Raw genomic sequence first — 20,695 nt, forward strand, 5'->3', positions numbered from 1 at the left:
CAAAGGCTGGAGGTGAAGGACACAGCCCACGTCCCAGCCTGCCCTGGAGCCAAACACGCACTTCAGCTCCCCGAACTCTCCATCTCCGCTAGAGAAGTCTAAATATTTGGGCTGGCAAGCCTGCAAAGCTGCGCATGCTTACAGGGGATTGTTTTATTTATTTTTTTTCATTGCAAGGATGGATGCAGGCCAACACACTTAATAGTAACCACATGGTAAAATAAATAAGAATGCCTGTATAGACTTAAAAGTAAACGTTAAATATTTGCTCTGTTTTCTCTGATGTCTCCTATGCCAGCTTTGAAATGGCCGTGTGGCAAACAGCACTTTTAGTTTGCTGTGTTTTCTTAAGCCTGGAACATTTAATAATTTCTAATTAAACCATCTACATTTTTAGGATATTTATGAGCAAACTGATACGGGCACTTAAAATGTGCTGGGGAGGGGCAAAAGCTGCACACTACAGTCATATTTAAGGGTTTTTTTTCTTCCAAAGCCATGTAAAAACCCTATCCACATTTTTCTGCTTTTGAAAAGCTATCCACTGGATACACTGAGGAGAAGCCATTAGCAATTTATATTTCTCTTCCTACGTGTAAAAGCATTTTTCTTAAAATAAGCAATCATCCTCCAGGCCCACAGTGGAGAATGGCCCGAACACAGGGGCAACTGTTGGGTACCTGCCTGCCGCTGAGACTTGGTGGGAGCTAGAAGTCAGCCTGTACATATCTGGGATGCCTAAGTTAGCTTATAAAAATAAAGTAAATTTTGACTGAATGCTTTATTTACTCTTTTAAAATGTTTCTTGGAAAGAAATAAGTCAACTTTTCCACTATTTTATATATTCAACACAGCAAGAGTGGTGGTACATACTTCTTGTCCCAACACTTTTGTCAAGACCAAAACCAGTTCAAATTTATATGGTTTGCTTTTTGATAAGCAAATCTTTTGGGGAGTCTTGCTATTCTAGCACCTAAACTGGGCAGTAACGAGACGGAACAACTAAACTGCACCATTTTTTTCATGCAAATGCAGAAATGTTATGGCTCCTTCAGAGCTGACGAACAAGGTACTCCAAAAAGTGAGAAATACTGAAAATAACTAAATGTTGAGATAATCAGTGGAGATGTGCTCTAAATAGCAGACAAAAAAGGAAACGTCCCTTGCACATTAAACAGCGTAAGTGTAAAAAATAAAACTTTATTTACATTCACATCATCACTCCACTGTTGACCAACGTGGGCTCTCATGGATGTGGGAAGAACAAAAGAGACCTTCAGGGATGCTCTAGGAGAAAGCAGCTCTCAGGGAGGGCAGCTAGTACCGTCTGCCTCAAAAAAAGAAAGCTTCACGGCAATGGGCACCTGGGCAACAGGAGGTTCATTTGTATCAATTAAGCATGAACATGCAAGGAAATGATAATGCAGCAGGGAATTTAAGGGTGTGAGTTGGCAAGGCAATGCACACTGAGGGGCCCACGTTTGCAGCAGATGTGAATTAATATGGCATATCTGAAGGCAAGTCAAGAATCTCCAATTTATACAAGTCATGACTGGACAGGGCTTTTTTTAGCTGCAGTTGGACTGGAAAGCTGTGTAACAGCAGAATAGCAGACTAAAACTGGAAATACTTATTCAATATTTAATACTGGCTGTTTACATTAACCTTCCCCTGCCTTCAGAAGTTTTAAGTCCCGTTCTCCAGATCTCAGGCATCTATACACAGGAAGGAGAAGAAAATATGCATCATAATAAATAAAAGCAGAGTTTACCTGAAGTTCAAGTGCTCCACTAGAACATATCCATCTGAGAGAAGGAAAAAAGAACTTGTAAACTCCTGAGCGCACGAAGTGGCAGTGCTAAGCACAAAGAACATACTGTTGCTTGCGAAGCCGATTTACCCCTCAAAACGGGACGGCAGCGGCCACCCGTGCCAGAGGCTTTCTGCAAACTTACATCTGCCCTCCAAATTGCGGCAAATCACTGCGTTGTCCTCCGCGACATCAATAACATCTAGCTGTTCTCCAGCTATGACTGGGAGATCAACCCTCCTCTTACTAGGGACCGAGCACGCGGCAATGGCTGTGTTGACAATGTTGATCTCCTTATCGTACTGCAGGAAAGAAAGAAAACCACAAGTTATTCTGTACTCACGTGCAATGTCTTTAAGGGCAGCGAGGAGGGGTGGAGAGAAGAGGTTTCAGGTTGGGCTGTGAGGCTTTGTTTGGAGCTGAAGAGATAAAAAAACCCCAGCAACATCCCTGATGAAGATCCCAGGTTAGAGGAGAAGGCAGCAGGCCAGTGGGACATCCCTCCCAGCACACCTAAGGACCGACAACTTTCCACCATGCATCTTTTAAGCATGATAGGATTGTCAAAATTTAGGATTGACAAAAAACCATAGCTGCTTTCCTCTGGCACAACTAGTTCTCTAAACAGACACGCACCATAAATGTTTCTCTAAAAAACTTCTCTTCTTTTTCCATCTTCTTGCTTTTTTCCACATTGCTCTTCTTGATTTTGAAGATATTTCTGCATCAAGAGGGAGAGACGCACATTTCTGAGCTCCATTTAAATAATCCCTGGCACACTGGGAAATACAACCCAGAGCCTAACTCCAGTCTGCAGTGAACTCTTGGAAGAGCAAAGCACACTGTTCCCATCGCTATTTTCCGTAAAAGAATGAATTTGCACCTCGAATCTGTCGGTGAGCATCACTTGAGCCATTTCGTATCCCCATTGGGAATAACTGTTTTTTCTGTAAGCAGCGTGGGAACAAACAAACTATCAAGTGTTTTGAATCAGTCGGGCTTTTATAGAAGTCAACAATTCACTTTTCCCCCAGCAGTTTGTCCCCCTCTGGTTTTATTTATATTCACACATAAAGGGTCCCCAGATAACTCTCATTCTGAGTCATTTATGGCAGTGGGGCTTGACACAGCTCTCCAGATTTTTGGGTTTTTTTTAGCATATGGAGGAGAAAGTCACCCAAGCAGACATTTACATGGCACTGTAAAGTGATTAACAAGCTCTTATAACACCTTACGGGGAGCGATGGCCATCTATGCTGGGGCGTTCCCTGGGTGTGGAAATACCACTCCTTCTGGTCCGTACCTGAAATTCCAGCTACGGCATTCATTTTAGAATGAAGACAGGGGAAAAAACAACCAACCAACCAACAAAACACCCACTTGCAATAAATCATTCACCCCTGGCTAACTTTCATGCACTTAAAATTAAGAGGAGGGGAAACAAGAGCTGAAGCTCGGGACTTTTAAGCTGTGAAGAGATTCCTCCTTGGTGGTCTCAGGCCGCAGGACCTGCGGGCTCTAAGGAACAGACAAAAATGCATCGACTTCCCGATAGTCTGTGAAATTAAACACATGACTTGGCACAACACAACAAGCGGTGTTTGAGCAACCCCATGCGCGAGCTCTGTGGGGAGAACCTGGAAAATAGGTCTCTGATTTGCATTTGTTTGAAGTCCCAGGTATCGGGTCACGAAAAAGCTCATTGCAATGCACCTTCTTCTGATCTAAATGGGAAACTAAAGCTCCTACTTCCATGCAAAGTTTTGCAGTGCCAATAACAGAAAGTTTTATTTTTGATTTTATGCACAAATGGTACAGCAATAGGCAATGCAATGAACCCAGCTGGAGAAAGAAGACCCAAGAAATCCGTATCTTAAAATAAGGGCAAGAGGAACACACAGGCAATTAACTATGCTGCGTACAGGGCTTCTAAGCACAGCACTCTTGCCAAAACAGCAATAGCTGATCCACAGAGATCAAATATTTAATCAAGGCACAATTAAAGAAGGAATGGCACTGAGCATGGCAGAAAAGCAGCCAAATATATAGCAAGTTACACCTTTTTGTCTCAGCTAAGTGGGAAGACATGATACAACTTCAAGATGAGACCCTCAGGATATCCCCTGCTTTGTTTTGCCCTGAAGATATTTTATGCAGAGATTCCTGAAAGCTGGCTTCAAAGGGAAAGGACCCTGGAGCAGCAGCCAGCAAAAACCATCTGCGCCATCAGGGCATCCCGCTCCTGCAAACAACTCGAGAGATGTGTGTACGAAGATAGACAACGTGGGAAAACACAGAATGGGAATCTAGACCTTTCCACATCGTCGCTGCTTCTCCTTTGGTCCTTACTGTCTTTTGCCATCAGAAATTTTGGCATCCAGGTTTTGTACTTGTCATCCTTCTCTCTGAGAGGAGGGGAAAGAGCCACACAGAAATTCAAGGGTTTTTCCAGCAGACCGCATCCCCTCCCCAAGCCCCTGTACCTACAGAGCTGTGATTTTTCTCTGTCTCCCCCCAGAACCACCCCTGTAATGCAGACACTTGCTGTGATTTATACCAGCACGTGCTGCTGCCACAATCATCTGGCAGCAAGACATCAAGACATGCTGTTCCTATTAAAAGTAATTTTTTCTGACAAGAGCTTGCCAGGATAGGGCTGATTATCGGGTCTGGGAGACGAAGTTTTCCTTCCTTAGGAAAACTATCTGAATTTTCACATTTCAGGGAGCAGCTCCCTCCTTTCCACGTCCCTGGCACTAACTAGGTAACATTGAAAAAACATTTTGCAGGATGCTACTTGCCAAATTAAACACACACGGAGAGGGCACCTGGACTGTCTCCAGAGGACTGAGTCCCGACCAGCTCCTGACCCCCAGTGGCTTGCAGTACCGCAGGCTCCCCTGGGCACAGGTTTGTGCCAAGAGGAACATCTCCTTGGCCCGAGGCCAGCCCCAGGAGAGGGCACCCTCCTCACCTCAGCTCTCTCTGCCCCACCTCGACATTGTCGTACACCATGTCCTCCTGGGAAACAGCCGCTGTCAACCAAAATGCAGCAGGGAAAATTATTAGGAGATGTCCTTCTGAGCCTGCTCCTCCAAATTATGTATTGCAGAGGAAAACCGTGGCTGCTGCTAGTTGCTCAACCCAAAGGGGCCAAGGCAATGCAAAAGCAAGATCCTCAGTGCTCCAAAAACCAGGCAAAACTCCCACACAAGGCAGGATGCTCAGGTTTGGTAGTTGAGTAGGAGCAGTAGAAAAGCCCCAGCTTCACACAGTAGCTAACCCTAGCAGGGTTTCCATGCTGAGAACATGGGTACGTTCACTCCAGCACCTTCTCAAGGCTTCATTAGTGGGAACAGGTTTTGTGTCCACTCCCATTTACATAGTTTTGCAGAGAGCTGCTGGAGTGCCATCAGCTGTTAAACACCACTGCCAGTCTGGAGGCAGTGGCTCAGCACAGACTGCTTTGCACGTTGCCTTCCTGAATATATTCAGAGCTACAGGAGGAATGCTCCTATACAAAGAAAAAACACCCCAAAATGGGCAACAAACTACCCCCAAGTGAAGCACAAATCTCTGTCAAGTCTTCCCATTTTAATGCTGCCACATTAAATGATTTTCAGAAAGGCACGATGCATAAAGTTCACTTCCCATTGTGCAATACATTTCCCTCTTCACATACACACACACAAATCCCCAAGAGTCAGATATATGTATGTTGCTTACCTAAATTTGGTGTCGAAGTGGAAAACAGTCTGCGGATACAAAGAAGCTTTTAGAAACAAGTTTGCACATCAGCATCACCCAGAAAGCCACAAGTACCAACAAGCTGGCAGTGCTTGCTGCTGAAGAGATGGAGGCAGGTCTAGGTGCATGGTCTCCGTGACACCAACAGCATCTGCCAGTATCACAGCCCTTGCTAAATCAGCATCTCCACCCTCTGGCAGCAACAGGAGCCATGTGTTTGTCAAGTGGGTTAAGAGAGGTCTACATTGCATCCGAAGAACAGTTCAAATTGGCAAAAGCACCCTCCTCCTGCCTACTCCTACACCCATTCCCAATAGCTAGAGGGTTGACGGACAGTTGGTAACTGTAGGCGGTAGTAATTCCCTCCTTGTAGTCTGGCAATATCATAGGTTGCAATTTATATGTGACAATGACTGTAGGTATCTAAGATACTTGCTGGAGCTTTAAGGGCTCTTTGTAACAGGAGAATGGCATGAAACCTGGTGGCTCCTTCCCTGTGACGATCTTTAGCAGTAGTGCAGGAGGGAGCCGCTGACATGGCAGAACACCTAGTGCGAAAAGGTTTTTAAGTAAAACAAACCTTCCTCATGTAAGAGAGGAAAGGGTTAATCTGGAATTTCCAAAGAAATAAGAAAAAGTAGCATTTTCCTGGACTTCAGGCACTGTGCACAAGGTGAGGCACATGCTGGCAGCAGTGGAGGACAAGTCCAGCAGGCAGCTACCGTGCACTCGTAGAAAAGGCGGTTTCCATGGAACCTTAATGAGGATTTTGAATATTAGAGTACCTGAAAGGGCACTAGAGGCAGTTACACAACGTCCTCTATCCTAACTTGTTAGAATACAGGCTCAACAGTAAACTTCTTCAGCAGATGCTGTTGCCAGCCTGACTATAAATGGTACCTGGAATAAAAACCCTCAGCCCGTAAAAGCCACATCAACAAGCCTTTGCCTAACCCTGCCCCACAGCTCTAGGCAGCAGGTATCACATCTCTACATTCCCTTGTGTACCTGCATCATGCTGAGGTACTGAGGGCAGCAGAAAGCCTATGAAAACTGGGACACTGCTGTAGGACCAGCTCCTGCAGGTTCCCGATGCCAGAGACTTCAGAGAAGCTGCACAGATGGACATTTGGCCACATCTGCCACAGCAGCTCCTCATGAGTTGATAGAAGCACTTTGGGCATAACTTTCCCAATAAAGCTGCATTCCTTACTCCTAGACCTCTTGCTCTCAAATTATTCCAAATAGGAATGTTCAGATTTAGAGGGTGAAGGGGTTGGACCACCACCATTTTCTTACCTTAAGTTCTCCTTGAACCTGGTATTCTTCAGCTTCAACTTTTCTATCTTGAACAAGTTTCCAAATCTCTTCTGTTTTTCTGTTCTGTCCAAATGAGAAACATATTTTAAATTAAAGAGGCACCAGGCACTGAACTGTGTGAGAACTGCCATGCTCGTAGCCCCAGAGATCCCGAAGCAGGTACAGGAGGGTCAGCAGACCTTAGCCCTCAGCTCAGCAGTGAGCTTTAAGCCTTGACAGCATCATGTGGATGAATGATGGATTCAATGGGAAAGGCACCAACACAGCAAAAAGTGCTTACTTATTGAAGTCCAAGCTCAAATCTCTGCTTGGCTTTAAACTTTTCTGTGTAACTGAACTTGTCTCCTCTGACCTAACAACCACAGAATGATCCAGGTTTATTTGGAGTAAAAATTCCTAGTGAAAGGGACAAAAATTCCCCAGAAGCACACAGTGACCATTAAAGGAGGACATTGGGAGCATGTGTCTGTGCCACCCTTCACCACACATTTTCGTTGTATATGTTGTTGAGAGAGAAGTTCCACTATACACACTTCTCTCTCAAGCTTACGGGGGGTTGCAAAGCTACACGGCAATTTACTAATAGTACCTGCGAACAACCAAGATCCTCACCTGGGGGACATTATCCATGCGCAAGTACTATTAAAAATACTTTATGTGTATCAGCACACCTCATCCTGCACGTGGGATCGATAGAAAGATTCCATAACGACTGGTTTGGGGATTGAGACGGTGACCTCTGCACCCCGTGAATTCGGTCCCGACTCTAGCTGTGTCATGCAATTCCCTTGCAAAGCCCGCCAGACGCACTGCTTTCCCGCGCACTAGCAACGGCGTTCAGCTGCTGCTGCTGCTCGGCGCCGGCACAGAGGCGCAGAAGAGCCCGGGGGGGACGCACGGTCAGCCCGGGAGCCAGGCGCAGCCACCAGCGCATCACCCGCTGGCCCGAGAAGCTCATGCGCCTCCACCACACAGCTCTTGTGGGCAGTTTGCAGAGAAATGACACTTTCGCCTCTCAATAACTGCCCAGCCACCTCGGGGTTTCTCGTTTCCCATATCTTTTTTCCCTCTCTGACACACACAGGCTCTACATCCACGCATAAGCTTGACTTGAATCCAGATGCAAGCCAGTACGAGTCTCACATCCGTAAGGGAAAAGCAGATGTAGAGCAACACCTTATTATTCCTCCCACACTGCTCCTCAGAAGAGAGCCACCAGATGCATTTGAAGCAGTTGTGTGCGGCATCCCCAGCCCATATGTCATTCCCAAAGGCTGTCTCTATTTCTTACAAAGGGATGCAGGAAATCCTTTACTGCATGAGGGTAGGGAACCACACAACGCTAATAAGTAAAAACACACCTAACTTCATGTTTCGCCTTTTAATCCACCTGGGAAGCTCAGGCAATGTATAAACCTGAGGCTGCAAAACTCATTGCTTTTACAACACAGCCTGTGGAAGCAAATATCTTGAGAAGTTATATAAAAAGGAGAAGGTTGCATGTTCGTTGCAGTATGTCCTTTCAGCTTTCCAACATTCTGTGACCTGAAATGGGAGCATTTGGTCCCTTTTTATGGGGACAAGGTCCCCATTTGTTCCTCCGGCCTTGCCTCTTTCGGCACACACAAAAAGGTACCATTTCTCAGCTACAGCTGAGCAAGGCTTCGGAAAACAAAAGGCTAGCAAGGCTGTCCTGTGTGCTTTATGCCAGGAGAGGTCTGTAAGGGGAGTATTTCCAACGGATGGAGAGTGCTACCAACTCTAACAGAAAGGCCTCACTGCTCAGGGTTTTAACTTTGGTAACTATTTTTTGCTCCCTACATGTCAGCCAAAGGGGAAAGAGGGAGGAAGAGGGGAAGAAAGCCACCCATGCACCAACATTTCTGCAGTATTGGGGAAAAAAAGGCTTCCAGCCAGCACCTGGCATGTGAGATCAAGGAATTATGGTCAGTATTTCAAAATACAGGCTAAGAAATTGGAACTTACTCCAGTTTTGTTGGATTATCACCCCCAGTCTCAACATCTTCATATGTTTCTTCACAGCCGTTTCCTGAAACTTAAACCCAAGGTATGCCATTATCACAAACCACGTTCAGTAGCGACGAGGTGAGGTTTGCTGGACAAATTGCACCCAGGCCATTACATTTTACTCTTACAGAGGCTTCGAGGTCACTCAGATGAATTCCATGCTAGCCACATGTATTGCTCCCCACTGGTTTTAATGGGAATTTAGAGCAACCAGGCCAGAAGGAGACACTATAGATGTTGCAAGTTAAAAGAAGCTATTCACAGCATCTCCCGGGGACCAACCCAAATTAAAAGCAGTTCTGATCAAGCTTCCCCACGTGCTGCACTTACTGCTGGCTGAAGTGAACGGACTTGAGGCATCCGACCCGTGGCTGCTAGAAGACAGAAGTATTACATGGAGATTTGCTGCAGCGTCATTTTAAAAAGACATTTCATAAACACAACCCCAGCGAAGAGCCCAAGTCCGTACTCACAGTCTATCTTGCATTTCCCCAACGTCATCATATATGTCCTCCCATGCCTGCAGAGACTGCCAGGTGTTTTGGTTCAAGGCTGTTATTTCTACCCCTGGCTTTGGAGCACCAACATGCATGTAGCGCACTGGAAACAAGAAAGCACCTTCGCTTTAGGAGCTTTTCTGAGGAACTTCTCTCAGGGCAAGGGCAACTGTTGAGGATAACAGCTGATGCCACAACAAGGAGCCTATGGACATACTTTCCATTCCAGGAGTTCAGGAAAGGCTCTGCTCTGAGCCACTTTGAGAAAAAAAAAAAACAAACCAAAAAAATTCTACAAGGTTTCAGGTTCTAAAACATTTATCTTTAAAATATTCTAAAGTGTTTAAATATTTTACATTTTAAAAAAATGAAAACATCCATCGATATTCTCAGTTGCAGCAGCTCTGACCCAAATCCTCCTCACCAGAAAACATCCCAAGAGACTACTCATGGATATTGAGAGAAGTGATTGAAGGGAGGGTTTGGCATGGTTGGTGATGTTAAGACCCAAATAATGGTCCAGTCCATTGGAAACACACCTGTAAATCAGCATCTCATAAAGCAGACAAGGAAGGAGAGTATTCCAAAGATGTATTTCACCAAGAGCTGGAACCTCATGAAGTTAGAAAAAGATTATTACCGGAGGACTCTGTTAAGTGGCAATATTAAATACTTAAAACTGATTTAAAAGAGCTGGAGTAATGTAGAAATGCAGCCACACAAATAAAAGCAGATAGTGTTTCTAAATGAACACATGTGCATGCAGTAGGTCTCACCAGAAACATGCACCACCACAGTATGGTCTAGTTAATGACCAAAGTTTCTGCAAAACATTCAAATCCCCATGAAGAAGAAAAAGATGGGGAGGGTTGCGGAGGAACCAAACAATTCTGCAAAATCAGGCTCTCTGATGAAACAATAGCAGGAGGCTCACCATGAGTACTTTTTTTAAAAAAAATCCCAACAGAAATTACCTCCAGCTGTTCAAAGGTCACGCAAACCAGCAAGATTTCTCACAAAACCAGACACCAACCAAAAGAGAAAATTATTATGAAGTGGTTTAAAATTAAAAAAAAAACAACCACCTGAGGACCACACCAATAACAACAACCACAGCCACAGTGAATTTACACTTTTCCTTCACACTCCTGGTCTGTCCACCGAGCCCAACAGAGCTACTTTTCTCTCTTTCATCTTTGAAATGTTGCTGTATCACACTAGCGGCTTGCAGGGGCAGGAGTAAGCTTTTGCAGAATAGAGCCTGTGCACACTTATACCTGAAGTTGCAAAATAGTGTTTACAGAGGGCATGTGACTGGGTTTAATTGTGCAGCCAAGGTGCGTATCACCAGCTCCAGATGCTATGTTGGAGCGTCGTGACAGAAGGAGCCCGAAGTCAGAAAAAGGCTCACTGGAACTATGATGAAAATGGAGCAAGGAGCCATCATCTGTCTTAGTAAGGGAAAGGGGGAGACTTCAGGCTCTCACCCTGCTCATGTGTGTTTCTACCACAAGCCTTAGCCAAATCCTTTTCTGAGACTTAATAAATTATGAGAAGCAGAGGAGATGGATTTTAACTCTCTTGGATAAGGGCAATCTGCTAGAAAAACAAACACCTTGGTTTGAGTTACGCAGGTGGTTAACCAACGTAGGAAGCTATTTGCAAAGCCAAAATAAATGATTCAGACCAGAATACAAATGTGCATGCAACCTTTTGCCCTGGTTTAACTAAATTGGTTCAAGAGTTGCATCCAAATTTAACATTATTTCCCATATGGAAGAGACATTTGGGCAACAGATGGGACCGAGGACTGAGGAAACACTCAACAGCGCAATGAGATACTCACAGAGCTCTGCTCCGTCTTTTGCCAGCCCTTGTAGGGTAGGATGCTCTTCAGCCTGGGTACTTGACACATCCTGCTTCACTGGCAGCACCTTCATCCCACCTCCACCATCTTCCTTGGCTGGGCTAGTGGGAGATACGTATTCATTTCCACCTGTCTGAGATCAGACATTTGGTCTGGTCAATACAGTCTTTAGAAACACTTTTCTCATATAAGTGAATACATTTTACATATATACATCAACAAGAATGTAAATTATCTTTCTGTGGAATTAATACAGTTTCACGCCTTTTTCCATCAGGGATTTCTGGTGGACACGTGCTGCTTGGCAGCATTACCTGCCTTTTAGGCAGTAGCAGTTGAGCAATGAGCAGACAAAAGAGAAGCCAGAAACCCCCCCAGGGGTAATATTAAGGACTCAAATTTTAACTGTTTCTCAAAGAGAGGGAAGACAGAAGGAGAAGAGACCCCACACAGTAATTATTAAAAGTAATCTCTACGATACCTTGAGAATTTTCTTTGCTTCCTGTTTCTCTCTTTCAAGACTTGGCTCTTCCTCTTTTTCATCCTCTACTACAGCTCCTCCAGAACTGAAAATTTCAGACACGAGGGAGATCCCAGAACAGAAATGCTTCAGCAAAGTGACAGGCAGGCAGACTGCTTTATGACTGTGCCCAAATAAGCAGCTCATTTTCTCTTTGAATGAGGTAGATGCCAAAAAGACCACCAGTACTAAAAGTAAGGGGAAATCCAACCCTAAAGGCCACTGGTTACTTGGGGTGATAGCAATCACTCTTGGAAAAGAGGTGAACTAAGACGATTGTTTTCTAGTAGCAGGAATGCACAAGCTAGATCCGTTTGCCAGCGGTGGCACCCGGCTCAGGAGATGCGCCTCTCACCACACTATACTGCAATTTAGGGAAGATACAGCAGCAGGAGGCAGAACTTGGTACCTTTTTTCCAGCATCACAACATTTCCCACTGAAGTGACCCCCTTCTACTACATGATTCTTCAGTCCCCATTGAAAAAACAGCCTTCAGCCAGTGGCAGCGATTATATGCTGCAGGGAGTTTGAAACGTGACATTTATAGGGTGGAATTCAGTGTGGACCTTGCCTTACCACATGGCTTTAGATCTGGAACCAGGTGTCCCAGCCTGAGAGCCTCACACCTCCCCCTTCTTACACTGAAAGGGTTCAGGTTTCAGTAGGAAAAGACAATGTATTTTCTTGTGTGCCAGAGGAGGGATGACAATCTCCCCTCCAGGTATCCCTCAGAATGAAAACCATCTTAGAAACCATGAATGCTGACACAGACGAGCATCATCGTCTACATTGCTCTGGTCATGATATGTATGAAATGTCTTTCTATTTACTGAGTGTTACAATACTCTAACCCTCACTGAGTTAGTTGTGGGGTTAGAAAAAGCTTGAGAGAAAGGAAAGGAAATTACCTGGATTTGGCAAAGAGAAAATCTGTCTTCTGTTTCTAGAACGAAGGAGAGGAAAGCTTTCAGCCACTGCGCTTTTTTCAACAGTCAAGCTTTTATACAAGGCCTCAACTGTCATCTAGTAGTTAAAGAAATATTTCTTTAGAAAGCCCAGAAGCATTTTACGTTTGGAATAGTCATCAGACAAGGAAATATCCTCTACTTTGCAGGACAGGGGATACACTTATTGACAAACTGTGTAAGGGTAATATAACAGTGCAAGGGATCAGGTCGATGAAGCTACTGGTCAGAACGAAAGGTTGGAGAGCTTACAGAAGGGGAGGAAGTTTTTTGTAATTAAATAAAGATTTTCCAACCTACCATAAAATAAGACTACAGCCAAGCCAGAGAGCCTCTCTGCAAATCATGCACAGATAACTGCCTTTGGAAACCTGTGCTATTTCCTGGACAATTTGACTTGGAAGTGGAGTTTGACATTTCAGCAGGGCCAGAACCAACACCCGGTACATGACCATCTCCTGGCACGAGGTGACTCGTCCTCTCAGCCCAGCTACCTGCTGTGAGTCCAGCCACGCAGCCCGGCAGGTCTTCCCTAGGGACCGCTGCAGCAATTCGTGCCCCGCGCAACGCACTCTCCTGCCTTCACTGCAGGGCACCTCCGCTGCCAGGGTGAACTGCCACCCCCTTCGCCGCCAGGGTAAAACGAAGAGAGTCAAGCTGCAGTTTGCAGCAGGGACACCCCCACAGCAGGGGAGGAGGACCCGTGCAGCCATGCACCCCACGGCTGCCCCGCTTACGAGCCAAAACCCGAAGCGTGCTGCCATGACAAGGAACCTGGCTCAGTTTGGCTTTTATGCCTTCACAGAGGCACCACCAGCACAGCGTGCCTCTGGCAGGGACTTGCAGAACAATTCAGTGGATTTTCCCTCCAAGAATTCACGGTCTAGATATCAGTGCTTGACACTTACTTGGTCTGCCACCAACGTCCAGGTGGTGCTACCCCTTCCTTACATGTTTGCAGTGGAAGTCAAGGGAACTGACTCGCTTCCCTAGTGTGATTGGAAACTTCATTAGCCTTCATGTCCCCTCTGCAATTTCTTATTTTTTGAGAGTCTTCACCGACAACACACATAAAGAAACACTCAGCAGATAAGAAATACAGATATTAAAGGTTTCTAAGACAGGAAAGCATGTCATGTATGGTATGGTCAAGCCCAAAAGATCAAAACTGGTGGTGATGAGACTTACCTTGTGTTCTTCAGGCTCTGCCTTGGGTACTAGAAAAGATATTTGTGAATACATATTACTTTTTAGTCCATGTTAAAGTCACTGCACTTTATGTTGCAAACCCCAACTTCAGCCCACACGCTCAGCATCCAGGCACACTTCCACCATGGTACATGCACCATGTCACACTGGCCAGGGTCTTTCCATTTGCCATTTAGCCCTGGCTTACATTCAGAGGGCCGCAGCATCGAGCTTAACTGGCCACAGTTTTCATAGCCCTAGGGGCTAACACAAAAGGGCTGTGGCAGGTTCCTCAAGACTTCCTGACTCCCCTCCAAGACAGCCTGGCTCGGCTTCTGTTCCAAGGGGTGAGAAAACCAATGCACAAGGCAAAAAACCAACCTCCCTCAAAAGAGGCAACTTTGAAAAATGTAAAAGCAGAGCAGTGGCAACTCTGATTGAGAAAATTATACTGGGAAGAAGTAGTGATGGAGATGGAAAATCTCTGTGCCCAGTACCCTTCTGCTCCTAAGCAGATGCTGAGGTTTGCATCACTATCTTCTTTTCTTTCTCTTCTACATGGGTGATGTCTCATGACTTTTCCCCACCTCAGCCTTACTGTAAGCACCATTTCACCACTAAAGTGCTCACTTCTATTTTGCCTGTGCCCCAAAGTCCTCATACACTGTCAGAGCACAGAGGGACAGTACAGACAGTTATCTTCGCTCACCAGGACCAAGGTGCAGCTGCTTTTCTCATCTTGAAGAAACTATATTATTTCATTTTCTAAAGGCTCTATCCCACATAGCATGTAATTCACCTAGCAGTCTTGCCTGGCAAAGTACCTTCAATGACACACAAGGTTGTGGTGTCCCCAGACTGATTCAGGTACGTCAGGGTCTCTTCATAATTATGATGCTCTTCAAGTTGGGCACTGAGAAGATGAAAGAAAAGAGAGAAAAGATTTTGTTTTCTGGCCCTTTTAGAAGTCTGGAAAAAAATATTCATCTTAAGGACAAGGAATTCAAGCGCTTTGATACTGTGCCTACAAAAAAGCAAAGTGAAATCAGGAATTCCTCGGAGGGAGAGGCGACCTGTGCCAGGGCTCAGCTGAGCCTTCCCCCCGACTCCCCACTCCCACTGCTTTTCCTTTGGTAGGACAGGTTGCGTTTAAAGGGCTCAAAGCACATCAGGGGACTTCATACTGGGATTACGGTCTTCTGCCTACAGCGATCCCTTAAGTAGAAACAGAACAAAAAAATCCAAGGAAATCAGAGCGCAGCATTTTTCAAACCCACAACAGCTACTTTAAAACGAGTAACAACCCAGTTGCAGTTTGGCATGCTGTTTCTTACTTAAGGAAACAGGCAGGGAAAGCAGAGCTATCAGAGGGTACGGTTAAAGGTCCTGCTCCTGAGCTTAGTGAGACACATGCTCCGCGTCGATGGGGCGAGCGGCACGTGCCAGTTGTGGGAGGAGGCGACGTGCCGCAGCCCCAGCACCGCTCAGCCGCAGGTACTGGGCTTCCCAGCCCGGTCCCCATCTGCTCATCCTCCTTTTTCCTTTCCTCCTCTGGAAATTCCAATTAGCATCATTTGGGAATAGGTGCAGAGAGAAATCCAAGCCTTCCCAGATCACCCAGGCAAAGCCCCTTAGGCATCCCCTCCATCCACGGCAGCAGAGGTGTCAGCAGCTCAGGAGCACCGGGAAGCGGCAACTGCACAAGACGCAGCTTATAACACATACTGGGGTCATGGCAGGGAGAGTTATAGTGAGAACTGCCACCCCTTTTAACACTAAGTCTATAACAAACCCGAGGAAGGGCTTGGTTTTCCTTGAATCATCCTACTGCCACAACTCAGCTTCAACAGAGTAAACACTAAGTAGTTGTTGCAAACCAGAACAAGAGGAACAAGAAACTCAAGGTGCATTTTACCAGTAGTGAAATCAGATAAGAAACAGCACCTAAAGTAGAGCAGAAGCTTGTGATGCTCCCAAAGGCTGCCCTAGCCTCCTGCTGTCCCCTGCAGCCCCCAGCACTGGGGGCAGCGCCTGCCGCCTTACTGGTCCCACAGCGTGTTTTGGACACGTAGGTCCCCCTGAAGGGGACACGCATACACAATTGCAAAAATACTGCAAGCAGGTATTTTGTCCCTGGCGCCACTGCTTGAGAAAGAGGAGGCCGGGAAACCCCGATTTTTCACTTCTCCAGCCCAACCCCTGGATAAAATCGCACCCTGGGAGCTGTGCCAGACGCCAGCCAGCCCTTCACATATACCACAGCGCTACACCGGACCTGCGACAGAGCTGGGCTGCTGGGTCCCTGACCAGCAGTAGTGAAGGCAGGCTGTTTATTCCCAAACAAGGAATTGGAGCTCAGGATTAATCAGCCCAAGTGACTACGTCTAAGAGACCAGACTTCAGTCAAGGCGAGGCTTCAAGGAGGGGAATTTCTGCTCCCAAAACCCCACGATTTTGCTTCCGTGCTGGAGTTGATGTCATTCATTTCCCCAGTTATCACATGGTTAATAGTTAACAATTGACCTTTGTACAGACCGTATCACAAGGATTAGAGCAAGGCAGCTAATCTTGTGGCAATATATTACTAGGACAGTTTCCCTGTGGTGCATGACAGCTTTGGAGCTGGTTATTTTTTGACCAGTCCTCTTCTGACAAGTACAGGTTAAAAGTTAAACAAAACACCAGCCAACGCTGGCAGGAGCACCTCATGATGTGAAAAGCACGGCTTGCTGTGGCGATAGCTGCAAGGGTTCATGGTTTGGGCACAGAAAGCATTTTAAAAATTTCTCTCTTGCTTTTGGTTCATCCACTGTTTCCCATTTTCACAGCTGTATATTCATGCAGCTAAGACAACATGTATATGAATATTTTTCTCCATTTTTGCCGTTCTGGTGGCACAGAACAAGGACCACTACGTAACCACTCATAACAAGTTAAAGACATATTAGAAAAAGTCAGGATCCCCTTGTATACAAAACCATCTGTGCCTGTAAGATTTCTGAGCCATTTCAGACATTTGCGGTAGCAGAAGATGAACTTGGAATTTGACGATGAAGATGAACAGTGAATTTGGACCACCACTCAACAAAAATCTCACTTCAGCCTCTGGAGACAGCTGAAGTCCTGGGGAGGGGGAGGCTGGGCTGTGGCTCCTGTACCCCGGCTGTGCTGGCTGCACAAACATGAGGGAGGGCAAGCTCCCCCGCTGCTGGCAAAAAGCCAACACCTGCTGGTTACATCAGGGCTTTGTTTCAGCAACAGTTGTTAAAAAGCATCTCTTTTCTAAAAACACCGAGCCTGAGTATATAGAAAACAGGAAGCAAATGCCACATGGGTACTGAGTCACCTTTGCAGCCAAAGCACTGGCAGCGTTCCCCCCCAACCCGCTAAACCAGACCTAAGGACACCTGGGCAGGGTTCCCCATGCTGCTCAAAGAACCCAGAGGAGAAAACAGGGATGAAGCTTTCTACTTCAGAAGGCCATCCCAGCCAGCTTCGAGCTTCCCACGTGGCTTTGCACAATCCCTGGAGTAAGTTGCTGCCTCTGGGAGCAGGATGTTCGCTCCAGACTGCACAAGGATGCTTCAGCATCGCGGGAGGGGGATGCTCCCATTGCTGGCGAGCTGCATGTTTGCCTTGCCGCACGCTCACCTTTCGGGGGTCAAGTAATCCTCTTCTTCAGCAGCTGCAGACAAACACACAGAGGATTAGTGTTTGAAGGCAAGACCGTTCTCTTACAGAACACCGGCTGCCGCGACGGGGAGGTGTGACGGGGACGGCCTTTCCTCGAGGCAGCACGCTGCACACAAAGGCAGGCGTGAGATAAGATTGACAGCGGAGACTGGGGCTGTGGCTATGTTAATATGTCATTATTTCATGTTTCCAGGCAACAACCTCCGGCTTTCTAGAGATCAATAACTGAGTGATACTGAGAGGGCATGGGGATGATGACGTAGAACTGTAACTAGTTTCCTCCATTAAATATATTTAGAAAAGGCAAGTAGATTGGAAAAGAGTTGCAGTGAAAACCTCTCTCTTCCCCTTCTGTTTGTATCAAGGCCAGGGCAGACCAATAAGCACTGGCACAGTCCAGCCAAAGAGAGTTTAGCAGAGCCCTTCCTAGAAAAGCAGCTCCCTTTGGATTCGTAAAAGTTGTGCCTAAAGATCTGGCTATAATTAAGGCTGTATTTATAAAGAAACACCATTTAGCAGCTTATTAAGCGGTCCAGAATATTCTATTATGCAACATCGATAGGGTTTTATTACAGGAAACTGAACTTTTGCATTTCTTGATGTCGGAACATTTAACAACGTTGCCCTCTGTTGTATTTAAAACAGAAGAGGGGATTAGCAGACCGGTTTCCACCCATTTTATCCTGCCTTCCCACAGTTGTGTGCTGCAGAGTGAAGGCATTTCCCATTGAAGAGGAGTGATAAAGATCAGCTCTCCGAACACAGCTGCTGCGTTACAGCCAGCTGTAACCCGCTCACAACACGCTGCGCTTGGGAGGAAAGCGGGTTGCTGCATGGGGGTGACATCCGACCTGGAAAACCAGATCCCTTTTCCAGATTAAGAGGAAAAAAATCAGTCTGAAACTGTTGAGCAATTTTTACTGTTTAAGGAAGATGTTAGAAACAAGTAGCAACATCTTATTTATGTGTGCTTGGAACCATGGCCTTATAAATGACAGTAAACTGCAAATTATTATGCATTTTCTGCAAAACAGGTTTGGGGAGAAAGACTAGAAATCTCTTACTTGTTTCATTCCCCCTGTGGACTGAAAGTATGGCGCTTCGGAAAGCACTGAGATCAAACTTTGGGGGTCTTGCAGGCTTCCCAGGGGCAGGACCCAGGGATTCAGCTGAAGGGAGAGGTTTAATCCTTGGCCACTTGCTCCTGGGGCACGGAGACCATTTTCCTGCTCTGGGCTGGCAGAAGGGAGGCTCTGATCCTGCTCCAGAGAAACACAAATACAGGCAGCAATTAGCCCTCATTTAAGCAAAAATTCCTGTAGCATCGTTAGTTGTTATGCAGACATTTCTACCAGCTCTGCTTCCTCCCAATCTCAGCATCCCTGTTACACAGCGGGGCTCCCACCATGTCACCAGAATGGAAAAATAAATGGAAACGTCCATTTTTACAGATCTTTACAAAGTTAACCATGTTGGGGCCTCAACTCCTGACAGCTCCCTTCCTCTGGTTTATAAAATACTAGCTTAATTATCTGTGCCGATAACAGTTTAATCTGCCAGGATTTAGTGGCATAGCTGTTTTCAACACACAGCCCGAGCGAGGTAGCTTTCCAGGGTAAACAAAGGCTTAATCTTTTCAGTGCCCCGCCACTCCGTGTGACGTTAGCAAGAAGAACTTCACAGCATTTGAATTTCCTAACACCAGTTTCTGTAAAAAATACTGCAAGGAGAATACGCTTTCTGAGCTCATACGTGACCTTTTGCAAAGCCAGGAGGGTGAAGAGGCAGGAGTTCAGGTTTAAGCCTGAACTTTTAATTTCAATTTTCAAGTAGTTTGAATTTTAATTCGAACCAAACTGTCTTGGCAGAAAAGCCAAGCCTTTAGGGTCTGTGTGAAAACCAAGTGGCAGGGCGTAGTCACATTTACCTTGCAATTGCAGAAGGCCAGAGCAGACCAAACCTGAAGACACTCCCCTGTCTTCACCCTTCATTTGACTCCCAAAACATGGACAATTGCTTCAAGTGAGCTTTAAAAAATTTGGTGCAGCTGAGGAACACTCCCCTTACCCAAGCTCAGCAGCAGTTTGGGGCCCATTTCTTATCTCCAGGACCTCCACAGAAAGAAGAGACCACTCGGGCCAGTTTGGCCTCTTCTTTGGGGGTCCCAACTGGTAACAGCTTTTCTCTCCAGCTGCTCTATGCTGCACTTTCAGAGCACCTATGTACCTATACGTTCATATGCGTCAGAGCTCACTGTAAGAGTACAGCTTACTATACCTTTTTGGTGCTGAGGTTGCTCTCTTGGTGCACGATAACCCAGCTGGCAGGATTTGGTTGCCACTGCGCCCTCAGCACCTGCTTTGTCAGAGCTCCTGTGTCCTGTGGGAGCGTGGGGAAGAGCCGGCCCACGGCCGCGCAGAGCATCCTTCTTCTGGGCAGGCAAGGCCAGCGCAGGCTCACTGCCAGCTGGTCGCATCCTGCTGCTGCTCAGCACAGCCGGAGCACGCGCTGCCCTCTGCTCCAGGGAAGGGTGCACGTATAAGTTTGCTGCCCGCTGGGCTGGGAGTGTCGCACTTGCTTTCTCGCTGCAGGATAAAGTGTTTTCCCACATCTGTAGGGCATGGTGGAAAGAACTTGGGAGTGCAGGGCCCTCTGAGGCTCTTTGGGCTGATCCTTGCCGGTCAGTGCAATGGGATGGCAGAGGTTTCTGTGGACTGTTCTTGGGAGAACTCGGCCCTTTCTCCAAGATGTTGCCTTTGTGCTCTCTGTTGTGCCCCGTCGGCTCCACGTATCCCAGCTTGGCTGGAGGATGTGCCAAGGGGTTGCACTGGGTGAGCGCAGGGTGCGGACGGGCAGGATGGGCAGGTTCACCCTTGGGTTTCAGTATTATCCCTTCTCTCTTACTCAGGGGCAGAGGGCTGGACACAGCGTTCCCTCCAGAGCCCAGCTTGGGCACGATCTCGGTGGGAGGCTTCTTGTGTGGCTGCACCAGCTTGCTGGCCAAGTTGGAGTCATTTTGAAATTTTGCTCGGAGAGCTCGGAAATCAGTCACACCTTCC

The 20,695-nt window shown here is 46.5% G+C and overlaps 1 protein-coding gene across 10 annotated transcripts in view; it reads right to left on the reverse strand.

The window, feature by feature from the left end:
* Positions 1–1,180: 1,180 nt before the first annotated feature.
* The window catches only part of FYB2 (FYN binding protein 2), a 30,372-nt gene continuing 10,857 nt past the window's right edge, over positions 1,181–20,695 (reverse strand). For 7 of the 10 annotated variants that reach the window (XM_040610648.1, XM_040610649.1, XM_040610653.1 and 4 more), the window contains 19 exons: positions 19,914–20,694; positions 18,701–18,895; positions 17,595–17,628; positions 14,768–14,856; positions 13,944–13,972; positions 12,699–12,733; positions 11,751–11,835; positions 11,249–11,402; positions 9,379–9,505; positions 9,236–9,279; positions 8,864–8,933; positions 6,857–6,940; positions 5,537–5,565; positions 4,785–4,845; positions 4,123–4,215; positions 2,447–2,531; positions 1,956–2,112; positions 1,772–1,805; positions 1,181–1,364 (listed from right to left, as the gene is read on the reverse strand). In XM_040610648.1, the coding sequence (XP_040466582.1) occupies positions 1,349–1,364; positions 1,772–1,805; positions 1,956–2,112; positions 2,447–2,531; positions 4,123–4,215; positions 4,785–4,845; positions 5,537–5,565; positions 6,857–6,940; positions 8,864–8,933; positions 9,236–9,279; positions 9,379–9,505; positions 11,249–11,402; positions 11,751–11,835; positions 12,699–12,733; positions 13,944–13,972; positions 14,768–14,856; positions 17,595–17,628; positions 18,701–18,895; positions 19,914–20,694 (2,202 nt within the window). In that variant the 3' untranslated portion in view covers positions 1,181–1,348. Of the gene's footprint in view, positions 1,365–1,771; positions 1,806–1,955; positions 2,113–2,446; positions 2,532–4,122; positions 4,216–4,784; positions 4,846–5,536; positions 5,653–6,856; positions 6,941–8,863; positions 8,934–9,235; positions 9,280–9,378; positions 9,506–11,248; positions 11,403–11,750; positions 11,836–12,698; positions 12,734–13,943; positions 13,973–14,767; positions 14,857–17,594; positions 17,629–18,700; positions 18,896–19,913; position 20,695 lie in introns of those variants that run through there. The other 3 variants (XM_040610650.1, XM_040610652.1, XM_040610656.1) reach the window with 3 other exon arrangements.

This window comes from Falco naumanni, chromosome 11 (genome assembly GCF_017639655.2).
Source record: "Falco naumanni isolate bFalNau1 chromosome 11, bFalNau1.pat, whole genome shotgun sequence".
NCBI classification, from domain to species: domain Eukaryota; kingdom Metazoa; phylum Chordata; class Aves; order Falconiformes; family Falconidae; genus Falco; species Falco naumanni.